Here is a 15,233-nt window from a genome sequence, read left to right on the forward strand (position 1 = left end):
TAAAGTTTGTTTTGAGCTTGCACATGAATCTCACCAGTAATAATTCACACAACATGATTTTATAACGTGGACCAATTAGTTTCTTCATGTTGCAATCTGTTGCTCATTAAAACAAAACAAACTCATAAACTAAAGATGTCACCTGTTTTATAGACAAACACCTCTAGGTATTATTTTAGTATTGATTTGCTGGTTCTCTGGCCTACTATACCCAAACTATAAGACTAGGAAATTAATTTTTTTCAAACATTCACAACGAACAGTTGTGTCAGCCATGCCTCAATTGGTAACTAAATGGGAGGTTTATGGTTTCACATCCCACTGCAGTGATTCGAGCATGATAATCTAGGCTCACACTCCAGTTCAGTACTGAGGGAGTGCTGCACTGTCAGATGTCATTTGAAATGGAGGCTGTCTCTGCTCTTCCAGGCAATTGTAATGCTGCTTGTGGGAGCCTCCCCGATGCACAAATTGATTGCTGTCCTATGTTACAACAATATCTAGACTTCAAAAGTGCTTATTGTTGTAAATAAAGATGATATCCATAGAGGTGGTCAGATATTTGGTTTTATACTGAACAATCTAGTGCGGGGACTCATTCTGATACTTGATGTCTTTACTTCCAATATTTAGAAGCTTGCACTGCCCAGCCATAGTCCAATCCAAGGAAAAATCCTTTCATTCGCAGGGACTTGCCAACTAATATGAATACTATTCATCCAGTCAGAGACAATACTAATGGTTATTCTTCATTGGTCTAATATCATCTGTGATCAATTCATAGTCAGTGAGAATGCCTGTGAGTAAAGGTCTTATTGGACCTGAACTGTAATCTTAAGGTGGTTCCCTCAATGTTATATGATGTTGGCCTTCCAGACTCATTGGTTAATGTCAATGTCAGTTATTCAAGAGCATTTTCAGGTCATAGATTAACAGACCTTTTACAGCACGGAAAGAGCCTTTTAGCCCATTCTGTCCATGCTAGTCTTCAAACATCCATCTATTCTATTCTCATTTTTCAGCACTTGGCCATAACTTTGCATGCTGTGGGATCTCAAGTGTTCATCTAAATAGTCCTTAAATGTCTTAAGAATCCCTCTCTCTATTATCCTTTTAGGCAGGGATTTCCAGAAACCCACCACTCTCTGGCTGAAAACATTTTTCCTCAAATGCCCTCTAAACCATAAGACCATAAGACATAGGAGCAGCAATTAGGCCATTCAGCCTACCGAGTCTGCTCTGCTCTTCAATCATGGCTGATAAGTTTTTCAACCCCATTCTCCCACTTTCTCCCTGTAATCCTTGATCCCCTTGACAATCAAGAACCTAACAATCTCCGCCTTAAACATATTCAATAACTTGGTCTCCACAGCCTTTTGTAGCAATGAATTCCATAGATTCGCCATTCTCTGGCTGAAGAGGTTTCTCCTTATCTCCATTCTAAGGGGTCTTTCCTTTACTTTAAGGCTGTGCCCTCAGGTCCTAGTCTCCCCTACCAATAGAAACATCTTCCCAACATCCACTCTGTCCAGGCCATTCAGTATTCTGTAAGTTTCAATTGGATCCCTCCTCATTCATTTAAACTCCATCAAGTACAGACCCAGAGTCCTCAAACGTTCCTCATATGTTAAGCTTTTCATTCCTTGGTCTATTCTCTGAACCTCCTCTGAACCCGCTCCCGGGCCAGTACATATTTCCTGTGATAAGGGGCCCAAAACTGTGCACAATACTCCAAATGTGGCCTCAGAAGTACATCCCTGCTTTTATATTCAAGTACTCTCAAAATAAATGCCAAAGTTACATTTGTCTTCCTAACTACTGACTCAAACTGCAAATTTATCTTGAGAGAATCCTGGATTAGAACTCCCAACTATCTTTGCACTTCAGACTTCTGAATTTTCTCCCCATTTAGAAAATAATCCATGCTTTTATTCTTCTTACCAAAGTGCACGTCCTCACACTTTCCCATGTTGTACTCCATCTGCCAGTTCTTTGCCCACTCTCCTAACCTGTCCAAATCCTTCTGCAGCTTCCCCACCTCCTCAATACTACCTGTCCCTCTACCTACCTTTGTATCATCTGCAAACTCAGCCAGAATGTTGTCAGTTCCTTCATCTAGATCATTAATGTATAAAGTGAAAAGTTGTGGTCCCATCACTGACCCTTGTGCAATACCAGTTGTCACTGGCTGCCATCCTGAGAAAGACTCTTTTAACTCCACTCTCTGATTTCTGCCAAATAGCCAATCTTTCTATCCATGCTAGCAACTTGTCTCTAACGCCATGGGCCCTTATCTTACTCAGCAGCGTCCTCCATGACACCTCCTGTTATATGTCTTAAAATGTAGCCCCTCGTTATTGACCCCTTTACTAAGTGGAGATGCTTCTCTCTATCTCCCCTGTTTATGCTCCTCAGAACTTTGTACACTTAAATCAGATCCCCACCTTAGTCTTCTTAGGAAGACAATCCCAGCCTATCTAATCTCTGATCAGTTCAGCCCTCTGCACCCTCTCTAGTGCAGTCACAGTTTCCCTATAATGTGGTGACCAGAACTGCACACTGTACTCCAGCTGCCTGACTAACATTATACACAGCTCCATCATAATCTCCATGCTCTTGTATTCAATGCACTCATTAAGTGCTAGCTACTAGCATCATTCTCATCATCCCGCACATTGTTGCATTCATCAAATCAAAATGTCTAATTCAATCCAGAATGGTGTAAAGAGTGTGAGATAACAAGGTGTGGAGCTGGATGAACACAGCAGGCCAAGCAGCATCAGAGGAGCAGGAAAGCTAATGTTTTGGGTCTGGACTCTTCTTCAGAAATGGGGGAGGGGAAGGGGATTCTGATATAAATAGAGAGGGGGGAGAGGCGGATGGAAGATGGATAAAGGAGCAGATAGGTGGAGAGGAGACGGACAGGTCAAGGAAGCGGGGATGAGGCTGGTAGGTAGGAGGTGTGGGTGGGGGTTGAGGTGGGAGGAGTGGATAAGTGGGAGAAATGATGGACAGGTTAGGGAGGCGGGAACGAGCTGAGCTGGTTTTGGGATGAGGTTGGGGAGATTTTGAAGCTTGTGAAGTCCACATTGATACCATTGGGCTGCAGGGTTCCCAAGTGAAATATGAGGTAAAGTGTGATGTTTTAGCAAAAGACCAGGAAGGAAGAGCATGATGCACTTTGCATCAAGGTAATAACATGTCAGCCGCCAAAGAAGGCAGGAGGTTGATCAGCACATTTTGTGAGGAAAGCACAAATTTACCTCTAGAAGTGCAGGTACATCATCATCGGGATCTTTTTTAGAGTATCCTCATGGCCTCAAGAGAACAGAATGACAGCTGCTGAACTAAAGACTACAATGCCAATGAAGCACTATTAGTCTTACAGGTATTTGAGCTGCAATGTAAATGTTGATAAAGAAATCTAGAGTGTGACCTCCATGACAAGAAACCTAATGTGTGGGAAAACGAAGGCAACAACGCGAAACGGAAATTTTTTAGATTACATCAAAGCAAATTATTACTTTGGCATTTGATACTTCTGAATCATAGAATCCCTACAGTGCAGAGGGAGGCCATTCTGCCTATTGAGTCTGCACTGTACTCCGGAGAGCATCCCACCTCCCCACCCTATCACTGTAACCCTGCATTTACCATGGTTAACCCACCTAGCATGCAAACCATGGTGAAATTTAATATAGTCAATCCACCTAGCCTGCACATCTTTGGACTATGGGAGGAAACCGGAGCACCCGGAGGAAACCCAGGCAGACTTGGGGAGAATGTGCAAAGTCCACACAGACAGTTGCCCGAGGCTGGAATCAAACCCAGGTCCCTGGCAGTGTGAGGCAGCAGTGCTGATGACTGAACCACTGAGACACCCCCAAGGGTCTGTAACCAGGATATAGAACTAAAGTGTTTCTCATTAATTTTGAGATATTTCAATGTTATGGAGTGGGGCCAAGCATTTACTGTTGGGTTTATATTGATAGCCAGCAAACCTTAAGAATAATTGCAGGAGAGATATTACCCAATGTTAGTAACTTCAATCTCAGCCTATAACAAAACTTTCAGTGTATTCCGCAGACAACCCAAGTTTGAATTACAGAACGTACAACATCGTTGACCAAAAGCTGAATGAGTAGGGAGTCTTGAGGCATTGTGGCAGTATCTTTTCCTCTAGGCGAAAAATCTAGATTTTAGTCCCACCTGCCATGGCAGTGTGTCATGCCATACCTGGACAAGTTAATTTAAGAAGAAACTGAACAGTGTTCCAACAAACATTGTTACAGCCAATTACTTCGCTAATATTTTGCACAGGGTACACTGTCCTTAACGTTACTGCAAACTTCTGAATGCCACCAAGTATGTGCAAAAGTATACAGATTAACCATTCTTATGGTGGCTAGATTGGCTTTAAATTCCTGATCATTGTGCTACATATATGAGTTGTTGCTTAGTTAATTTTGTTCATTATTACTTAAACTTCATCAATAAAGTGATCATTTGATTTAATTTATTGTTGTAGTCATATGTACCTAAGTACAGTGAAAAGTTTTGTTCTGTGCAAGCAGGACAGGTCTTAGCAAATAAGGACGTACAGATCAGAGGGTGCTTACACAGAGTGAGGCACATAAGGTTACAGCTGCACGGGAGGTTCACAAAACAAGACCATTTAGGTTTAAAAGTGTGGAACGGTTATATGAAATGTAGAATAAGACATGGTGTAGAGGTCTCGCAAAGACTTGCCCAGTGTTGTCGCCATCTTGAATGCAGTGTACCATCAGCATTCCACGCTTGGCTTAATTCTTGGCTGGCTTGCCAACTTGCAGTTATTTGTGCATATGTGGAGGTTGATAGGCTATGGCAGAGGAGTATCTGGTATTTCTGGTCTCCACCAGTAACTTCCCTGGGATGGGGATGTTATGTTGGGTTGAACCATTCTAGATTTTCCAAGGGCATCCGATACTGGAGGTGCCTGACCTAAGCTCTCTGCATCTGACATGCTGTTTGCTCCACGTTCTGTTCAAATTGATCTTTGTGCATCTGCGGTACACACAGGTTTGACACCACCTCCTCCACCCTGCCACAGGTGCTGCAGCTTTGCCAACATCCTCTGTACCCACCATGGCACATGCAACTCCCTGACCCCTCGGATGCCAACTATGAGTTGTTCACACTCCATGTGAAAGGCACTATATAAATGTAAGTCTTTCTTTATTGTCATCATTCTGCGATACCTAAATAGGCAGCTGGAAATTTTAGGTTTGTAAGCTAATGTCCCCATGTTCTCAGTTCTAGACTGGGCATTGTACCCACTCAGTTCCAAACACTCAGCTCACGTGACAGATCTTGTTTGGGAAGGGTGGAAAGGGGCTTTCCCTGCGGTAAGGTGCCAAGATAGAGCGCCAGATTTTCTATCTGAAATTGTTTAAAACCAAAGTCAAATTGAATTGTTATTATTGACGGCCACTGGATGTTTTAATTAGTTCGAAAAAATTGTGAGCATTGCTGTGTACAGGCTGGTGTCAATGTCTCCCTCACCATGTCCAGGAGAATGCGCGGTCTACTCTAACCGAAGACCCCTAATGACTTTGAGTGAACGCGGCTAAAGTGCCTCAGTTGCCGGGTGGGTGTGGTAAGAGAGTGTCGCTGTCATGTTGGGGTTAGTGATTCGACAGGTCAAGAGCCATCCGAGCGTGAGTACAAGGCGTGCGAGTGGGGAACAGCCGGGAGTCGCGGTCTCCTCCCGCCGGACCTTCTAAGTCCGCATTCGGTGGTTTTTTTGGCGGAGCCATGTGGAGGAGGTTGGGGGCGGCTTCTGTGATCGTTAGGCCGCAGTCACCTGCATTTCTAGCTGCAGTCGCTAATGCACTTTGATTTTGTTTTAACAATGATACGTGCCTCCTCAATTGGCCCCGTTTTAACTTCCCCGAGTGATAATTTTGTACGTTAAGTGGGGTCGTGTTTTCACCCTATCAAACTACACTGCCAGCATTTTGCTAGCCGCCTGATAGAGGGTGTCTGAGGACGAGGGTTTCATATTTTGCCAGAGTCTTACAATTCGCATTTGTGCATGGTTGATATACTCAGAATCCGAAAGGACGACTTAGGGGGGAAAAAAATCCTCCTAGGTTCTTGTTTTTACTTAAATTCCTAATTGCCTTTGCTGAGTTGCCAGTTATGAATTTTGGTTTGTGTTGAATAAGGGCTTTTTCTGCCCTTAAGAGAACACGTTTGTTTGTGTGGAGGTGTACAGCTTTGGAGCTATTCTACAGCTTCACAATCCTGAAGAAGCAGCATTTGGTAGGCTTCTGCTGCATCCTGTTTATAATGAGGACTGCAGTGATGACAGCTTCTGTTTTCTGTTACTTATTTTGGCATGAGTTCTAGAATGCTATTTGTGCAACTTCCATTTTATTTAGCATTAATTGGTGATTATAAGTAATTGAGTTGAAGTTCAAATGTTTATTGGCTTCTGAAGATTGCTGACATTAATTTGACAATGTTTATCATAACTGAACTCTGACCCCCTTGTGTTGACTTCAATAATATTGGTTTGTTCTCACTCACCTGGAATCTCAGTTGAACCAGAGTCTGTTACAAAGTGTAGGCTAAAGCAGTAAAAATATTTAAATCATAAAGTTCTTAAGATTTCTTGTTGCCCTTGATCAGTTGTGGAAATAACTTTTTGGACAGTTTTTTTTTGTTTGCACATGGGTAAGTTATAACTTGAGCATAGGTACAATATTTTTAATTCTGATTTTCCATTTGCAGATGGTGTAGGGAGAAGGACATTCCACAGACTTCACACACTGCTTCTGAACTTGTTTAAATGTGTAGCAAATATCACAGTGACAGACTTTGACCTTGAAGAAAATGGGTTTTTTTCCTTGCTCTTGTGGCTTTCCATGCATTTGTTTATTTGCATGTTTTGGGCATTTGTACAGAATATGAATGTTTCTGCTTTCTTTAGTTTACTTGCAGGGAGCAAGTAAATATAGTCCAAATTATCTGAGTAGGAATAAACAACATTTAACAAATGCACCATATGTTTTTTTGAACTGTGCATAATATATAAAACTAATGAGTCATTTTTGACATACTTTGCACCAGGTTACTAAGCCTCTCTTCTTTTAAATGGCACTGAAGCAGGAAAACATTCAAGGCAGCCTTCAGTGACCTTGTGGTGATTACTGAAGGTTATTAGATTCCACTAGATTGGAAATGCAAATACTTGAGCTCTTATTTAGTTAAAATTATGGGTTGGATGTTTATTTTTACTGGATTGCTGGAGAGTGAAAGAATGCAGCAGCCACATTGTTACATGCAAGCTGCTCACGTAATATGAGTGTCTGTTACCAAACTTCAGATATTCCTGACTGTGACTAGCTTTATAGTGAGTTTTTTTTATATAATGTTGAACTATCTTACAGCTAAAGTTTTTTTTAATAACCATTTTATGGTTGTTAATATGTATAACTCATTTTTCTTCTTTGTAGTTAATTCCATTGTTTATCTTCATTGGAACCGGAAGTTTAGGAGCAAGCATGTATCTGCTGCGGCTTGCTGTCCGTAACCCTGATGTTAGGTGGGTGATAATTGAGCTGTAACATTATAGTGTACTTTATGGTTGAATGAATATATGCAAGCTGTATGTTCAATAAACAGGTTGTTAGCCATACTTTCACTGCCACATGACCAATTTAATCACAGAAAATGTAACACTATAGGACATAACTAAACTATAGTATATTATACTGTGGTAACTAACAGTTTGGTGATTCAGTTATGTCATGAATTTGATTGGAGGGATCTATTTCAAGGAGGGGAAAAGTGGGAATGTGTAGGCAGTGAACTCCAGAACCTGGAGCCTAGGCAGCAAAGTGTGATCAACAATAATGGACTGATTAAAATCAGATGCAGCACAGCCAGCAGTGAATTATGGGTGCCCTGTCAGAAGTTCAGATTAAACTAGCTTGTTTGCACCTTGCTGTGATGGGCATGTGACTATGTATTCACACAGCCACTAACACGCTTATTTCCATCTGCTTAACTTTGCCTCTGTTTCAGCTTATCTGCTGAAACCCTCCCTTGCAGTTTTTGGGATAGTCCAGGTTAGAGAGAACCGTGCATTTCTCCCACTTTTGATTTTCCACAGACAAGAGATCATCCAAGCCTTTGCCTGTATCTACACTTACAAGTATTGTTCACTTGTCACCCTGTGCTCACGGACCTATGTTTGTTTGTCAAGCCAAGCAAAGTCCTGATTTTGAGATTCTTATTTGTTTTAAAATTTCTCCAAGGCCTTGTCCTATGTACCTCTGTAATCTGTTAAACCCACCAATGCATGTTGATCTAAATATGGCATTGTCAGCAACCCTGGCTTTAATTGCTGTATACTTTGTTTTTTGCACCTTTGGTTACTTGTGCTCCGAGCTCTGGAATTTCCTCTTTGCGTCTCCTTACGTCAGTAAGAGCAGATGGATTTGCAGCGATTCAAGAAGGCAGCTCACCAACACTTTCTCTCATGGGTACCTAAGAATGAGCGATAAATGCTGGCCAGTCAGTGACATCCATGTCCTTTAAATGATGCTGCTTAAAATTGGCATCTAGTCATCTGACCTAATATCTCCTTATGTCACTTTTTTGTGCGCTCTAGCTCCTGTGAAGAATTCTTAGAGGCAATATTCGTGTAAATGCCTGAACCTTTAAATTTTAGTTCACATCTATAAAAAGATTGTGTAACTGAGTCACTAAGTTCCTGTTTGTAAAATTTGGATTCTAAATGTGGAATGCCAGCAACAGTTAATTTTAACTTCAATCAACGCATTCAAAATAGCTTAAGTCACTTTGGGGTTTTTTAATGTTAATGCAAATATTTTTTCCATACACGAGTGCTTATTTTCACCATAAGTAAACTTTTGATTTAATGATTTCTCAGTAAATGTTTATTTGTAGTAGATTTATTGAGGACTAGAATGTTCACATTTTAACCAGCAACTTGTCAAAGCAAAACTTTTATTTTCTTATTTCTTGAACTGTCAATTAATGTGGCATGTTTCTTAATTGTACATCTTCCCTTTGCCCCTTCAGCTGGAATCGCAAGAATAACCCTGAGCCATGGAATAAGATAGCACCCAATGAACAGTACAAGGTAATATCCATTTCTTACACTTAAAAAAAAACTCAGCAGTCTTCCAATGAAAATCAGTTTCACTTGATCTATTGTCTTGATCCCATTGTTGTGCATACACTATAAATCATGAAATAATTCTGCCAATGGGCTGAAACCAAGCTGTTGACTTAGCATGAAGCTGGAGACAGCAACATGGAATCAATTTCTTTGGAAATGTTTTCTGCATGTTTACATAAACCCTTAATGTTCTGCAATGAACTTCACAGCCTGAACCTTGTACCATATGTGCACTACTTTGAGGCAGTGATAAATGATCCACTTGTAGCTTGAAAGTTAGATGTAGATGGAAGCATGACATTAAGGGTATTACAAGATGAAGTGAATAGACAAAATTATGACAAATTAAAACAAATGTAGGCCAGTGTTAAACCATTTGCTTTGGACCTCAAAGATGGACTGTTTTTCCAAGTAGTTTAAAATGTGTTAGAGTCTTGGGGATCCATGTAAATTGTATCTGCACAACTATCATGCACAATGTTTGTAGATTTTAATTGTGGCCTTTCCTGCTTGCCTGCTTTTTTTAAATCCTTGATTCTGTTCTGGGTCAAAAGTCTTGAATGCCTTCATTGATCTAGTCTCTTCCACAGTAAATTTAAAAAGATGTCTTCCCTCAGAGGAAGACATTCTTCCTATTTCTTAAATGAAACACCCCTTATTTTTGAACAGTACTGTCCTCATTGTAGGGGAATCAGGAATTAGAAATGGTCACTGATCTATTCTGTGACATCTCAATCTTGTGTTTCAGTAAGATCACTTTGACTACATGTCTAGAAAGTGAGGTTAAGTCATGCTTCAGATGTACAGGTCATTAGTTGGATATACTAGAATGGCTGAGTACAACACTGAGAAAGATATTAAACTTGGAGGGATTGCAGTGTAACTTCTTGCCAATATCTAGTCTAAATAGTTTCAATTGAGAAATTGTACTAACCAGTGTTGTATTAACTGTCATTTAGACAGTTAAATCTGTGATCTAGGTTTTCCTATTAATTGAAGTGTTAAGCTTGAAGAAAATCTCCTGGTTGGAGAATCTGGATCTAGTGACGTGGTCTTAAAATTAGAACCTATTGTTCCAGCAGTGAGGTTGGGCAACCTTGCCAACAGTGGTAAAGCTTAATATTCTTTAAAAGGCAGTTAGTCAGGTTGGTTCACTTTAACAAAAGTCTCAGCAAGCTCAGTTTTAAATCAGGTATTCAGTGAATGGGTCAAGGGTGGATGATCACCAGGATTTTACTGGTGGGTGCAAAGTCTAAATGACTATTGCTTAGATGTTGCTAAACTTTGACAATTGCTTAAAGTATCAAATGTCTGGAAAAGCAGAGTTGGTACTAGATCATGAGCATGTGGTATCAGAATGCATCCTATTCAAATGCACTTGTTCAATATGGCTATTGTCTGTAGGCCCATAAGGCCTTATCAAGTCTCTGTTCTTTATTCAGAAAACAGATAATGAGACCATAATCAAATTTTTAAGTTTAGGTCTGTCAGTTGTATGCTTCACTGACCATATCACTAACTTTTTGATTTATAATCAAATTAAAGAAATTGGCTTTCATTCATTTAAAATCAGGCACCAAGTTCAAGGCAGGTCCCCAGATTCTGATGCTGTTCAACAGGCCTGTGTTCAGAGCAATGGTTGACAATTGTCCAATGTGTTTAGTTTGTTGCTAGTAGTTGTGGTGGTTATCATATCATAGGGACATTTGCAAGTGAATCTGTTTTCCCCCTCCCTTTAAAAAGCTGCAAACTTGCTTATATATGTCATAATACAAACTTGGTGTGCATGCCCTGTTTTTAAAATGGGATGTCAAATTGTTCTAAACTGGCTCACTTTGCCAAACCAAGGTAAGTCATTCCGTTTTGGGGGAGGGTGTGGGGTGATGAGCTTTTGTTTTGGCTCTACTACAGAATCAAATCATAGAACCATGGACTCCCTACAGTGTGGAAGCAGGCTGTTCAGCCCATTGACTCCACATTGGCCCTTCTAAAGAGCATCCCGCCCAGACTCATCCCCTACCCTAACCCACTTAGTTTGAACACTGCAGGCAATTTAACATGGCCAGTCCACCTAACCTGCACATCTTTGGACTGTGGAAAGAAACCAGAGAACCTGGCAGAAACCCACGCAGACGCAGGGAGAATGTGCAAACTCTGCACAGTCACCCAAGGGTGGAATTGAACCTGTCCCTGGTGCTGAGAGGTAGTAGTGCTAACCACTGAGCTGCAGTGCTGTCCAATTTGAACATAATGTTTAAAAGATTGTTTTAAACATTTAAGTTAGTGTGCTGTAATATTTTGGTGGGGGTGGGGGCAGGTGGTGGTGGAGAATATTTTAGCTTTTAAGCAAACCCCAGTATTTGACTTCTTTGGAAAAGGTTTGCATTTAAGCTGGAACTTTTGATCTGAATTTCCTTTTTGTTTTCTTATTTCTTTTTTTCATTAATAGTTCTTTGCTGTAAACATGGACTACAGCAAACTGAAGAAGGATCGGCCAGATTTCTAAATGTTGAATGTGGACCATTTTGTCCAGGTGGCTTTGCTAAGTCATAAAAGATGTCTCACAATGAGCCCTGGGGCCAACATTACTACTGTATGTGTCTTAGTGCACCATTTGGGAATCAGATATATTGTTTCACTTATGTATATATGAAATTGAGAATAAATCTGGTATGCACTACCTATTTCTCTTGCCTGTTTATTGCTGTTTGTCAATGGGTCTTCTATTTGTAAAATGCAAGTTCACTAGCCACTCATTTGGGAGAGGTATGAAAAAACATAAATTCACTCAAGATTCTATGCCTTGAATATTTAAAAGAAAAATGGTGGTATTATTCAGAGATAAATGGTGCTAGTTGACCACTAAGCTAGACACTGACCTTGTGAATGCAATGCCCAAAACACTCGTGAGATTTTTCGTGCATTACTAGGTTTACATGTTGATCTAGCCCTGATATGTAGTTGAGAGCATAGTGCTGTACTTCAGTAACAGCAATTGTTCTGCCAGATGGAGCTTGAAGTTTTGCTGGTGTATCGGCTTGGACATAAAATTCTATTCTGGGTTACATTTGAAAATGTTGAGGTAGAGGGTTCACTTTAGTGGCAGATAAAGCCACCTCTGTTCCCTTGTAGAGTAATATATTTGGCATGGAATGTCAGTTGAAGGAGGTTTGGGGATATTTTGAGTCAGATAACCATTACAAGAGACTATAGAAGTACCATTGTATTGCTCTTCCACAGATAGTGATGGGTACTTTTTCAAATTAAGTCCTGCCATGGTTTGCTTGACCAAAATGCCACACCTTGCATTTATCTACATTAAACTCCATCTGCCACTCCTTGGCCCATCTGATCAAGATTGCATTGTACTTGAGAATCTTCACTGTCCACCACCTATTTTGGTGTCATCTGCAAACATCCTATACTCACATCAAATCTGTTACATAAATAGCAAGAAGCAGTGGCCTCAGAACCTGCAACCACCCTCTATTTCCTACTTTCAAACCAATTTTATACCTAATATCTCAGCAAGTTGCCCAGCAATTTCCTCCCTAGTTTCCTGCAAATTTCTGGGAAACAGCTGATGGAAGGAAGTTTCCACAAGATCACATATTGAGATCAGAATTATACTCAATGTATGAGTGGTTAAACAACTTTCAAATTAGGCATTGTATGTAGAAATGGTAGAATAAGTAATTGCAACTTTTTTAAAAACAAGATTGTAGTAAAAGTTTAAATTCAGTATGTTATTTGATTCGTCATTCTGCAGAATGATTGGAAGTGAGTGAATGTAGCTCAATGCAGTCAATTCTGATGCATGTTTCTTGTTTAAACTTTAGTTTTAGTTTGAGACATTACAAGATAGTTGCACTAGAAGTGCAAAGAGACTTGGGAGTTCTAGTCCAGGATTCTTGCAAGGTAAACTTGCAGGTTGACTCAGTAGTCAGGAAGGCAAGTGAAATGTTGGCATTTATTTTGAGAGGACTTGGAATATAAAAGCAGGGATGTACTACTGAGGCTTTATAAGGCTCTGGTCAGGCCATGTTTTGGTGTATTGCGTGCAGTTTGGGCCCCATATCTCAGGAAGGATGTACTGGCCCTGGAGCACGTTCAGCGGTGCTTCGCGTGAATGGGCTCAGGAATGGAAAGCTTAACATATGAGGAACGTTTGAGGACTCTGGGTCTATATTCATTGGAGTTTAGACAGATGAGGTGGGGGTAATCTAATTGAAACTTTCAGAATACTGAATGGCCTGGATGAAGTGAATGTTGGGAAGATGCTTCCATTGACAGGAGTGTCTAGGACCCGAGGGCACAGCCTTCAAGTAAAGGGAACACCTTTTAGAACGGAGGTAAGGAGAAATTACTTCAGCCAGAGAGTGGTGATTCTATGGAATTCACTGCCACAGAAGGCTGAGGAGGCCATGTCATTGAGTACATTTATGACTGAGATAGATAGGTTCTTGATGATCAAGGGTTACGGGGAGAAAGCAGGGTTGAGGAACTTATCAGCCATGATTGAATGGTGGAGCAGACTCGGTGGGCCGAATGGCCTAATTTCTGCTCCCATGTGGTATGGTCTTATAGATATCCTTCCAATTCAGCAGCTATGAATCTGTTAGGTTTTGAATCTTCCACATGCTTCAAAAGGTGCCCCTTACTGAGATTTCTCGGAAGTCAGGGTCTTATAAAGAACAAAATTCCACACATTATGGTTGTCTTTGTACCATTGAAACAGAATGATATAATAGAGTAATCGGAAAATAGACCATCACAGCAATGTTTGAACTAATCACTTAGCGCGTAATGAACTATTTGTGCTGAGGGGTTGGCTTTTATTTCACAGTACTTGTGTCTCCCCATCCACCCAAAAAAGCAGTTGTATATCCTGTTCAGAGATAGTCCCACAGGCCCGACCAGTCCCCCTCTACTGACCCCCTCATCCGCTTAGCCGAAATTGTCCTCACCCTCAACAACTTCTCTTTCAATTCCTCCCGCTTCCTACAAATGGGGTGGCCATGGATACCCGCATGGGCTCAAGCTATGTCTGCCTTTTTTTTAGGTTACGTGGAACAATCCCTCTTCCGTAGCTACACTGGCCCTAAACCCCACCTCTTCCTCTGTCACATTGATGAATGTATCGGCGCCACCTCGTGCTCCCACGAGGAGCTCGAACAGTTCATCCACTTCACCAACACCTCCCACCCCAACCTTAAGTTCACCTGGACCATCTCTGATACCTCTCCCTCCTTCCTGGACCTCTGTTTCCATCTCTGGCAACCACCTGGAAACAGATATCCATTTCAAGTCCACCGACTCCCACCCACTTTCCTGCAAAAATGCCATCCCCCTATTCCCAACTTCTTCGCCTCCGCAGCATCTGCAAAGATAAGGTATTCCACTCCCGAACATCTCAGATGTCCTTGTTTTTCAAGGACCGCAACTGCCCCCCCTCAGTGGTCAAGAACGCCCTCGACCATGTCTCCTGCATTTCCCACAACTCATCCCTCACACCCCCTCCCCGCAATAACAACCAAAACAGAATCCCCCATGTCTTCACGTACCACCCCATCAACCTCCAGATCCAACACATCATGCTCTGACACTTCCGCCATCTGCAATCCGACCCCACCACCAAAGACGTTTTTCCCTCCCCACTCTTATTTGCTTTCCGTAGGGACCACTCTCTCCGTGAGTCCCTTGTCCGCTTCACACTCCCCTCCAGCCCCACCACACCCGGCACTTTTCCCTGCAACCGCAGGAAGTGCTACACCTGCCCCTACACCTACCCCCTCACCCCCATCCCAGGCCCCAAGAAGACTTTCCACATCAAGCAGATGTTCACCTGCACATGTGCTAATGTGGTATACTGCATCTGCTGTTCCCGTTGTGGCCTCCTCTACATCGGGGCAACCAAGCAGAGCCTTGGGGACCGCTTTGCGGAACACCTATGCTCGGTTCGCACTAAACAACTGCACTTCCCAGTCGCGAACCATTTCAACTCCCCCTCCCATTTCTCAGACGACATGTCCATCCT

The 15,233-nt window shown here is 41.6% G+C and overlaps 1 protein-coding gene across 1 annotated transcript; it reads left to right on the forward strand.

Moving 5' to 3' along the window:
* Positions 1–5,446: 5,446 nt before the first annotated feature.
* LOC109929182 (NDUFA4 mitochondrial complex associated) lies at positions 5,447–11,876 on the forward strand. The gene is made up of 4 exons (XM_020528977.2): positions 5,447–5,699; positions 7,503–7,591; positions 9,097–9,157; positions 11,646–11,876. The coding sequence occupies exons 1-4, from the start codon at positions 5,658–5,660 to the stop codon at positions 11,700–11,702; spliced, it is 249 nt and encodes an 82-aa protein (XP_020384566.1). The 5' UTR covers positions 5,447–5,657; the 3' UTR covers positions 11,703–11,876.
* Positions 11,877–15,233: the final 3,357 nt, after the last annotated feature.

The sequence above is a fragment of the Rhincodon typus genome, chromosome 30 (genome assembly GCF_021869965.1).
Source record: "Rhincodon typus isolate 14 chromosome 30, sRhiTyp1.1, whole genome shotgun sequence".
Lineage (NCBI taxonomy): Eukaryota > Metazoa > Chordata > Chondrichthyes > Orectolobiformes > Rhincodontidae > Rhincodon > Rhincodon typus.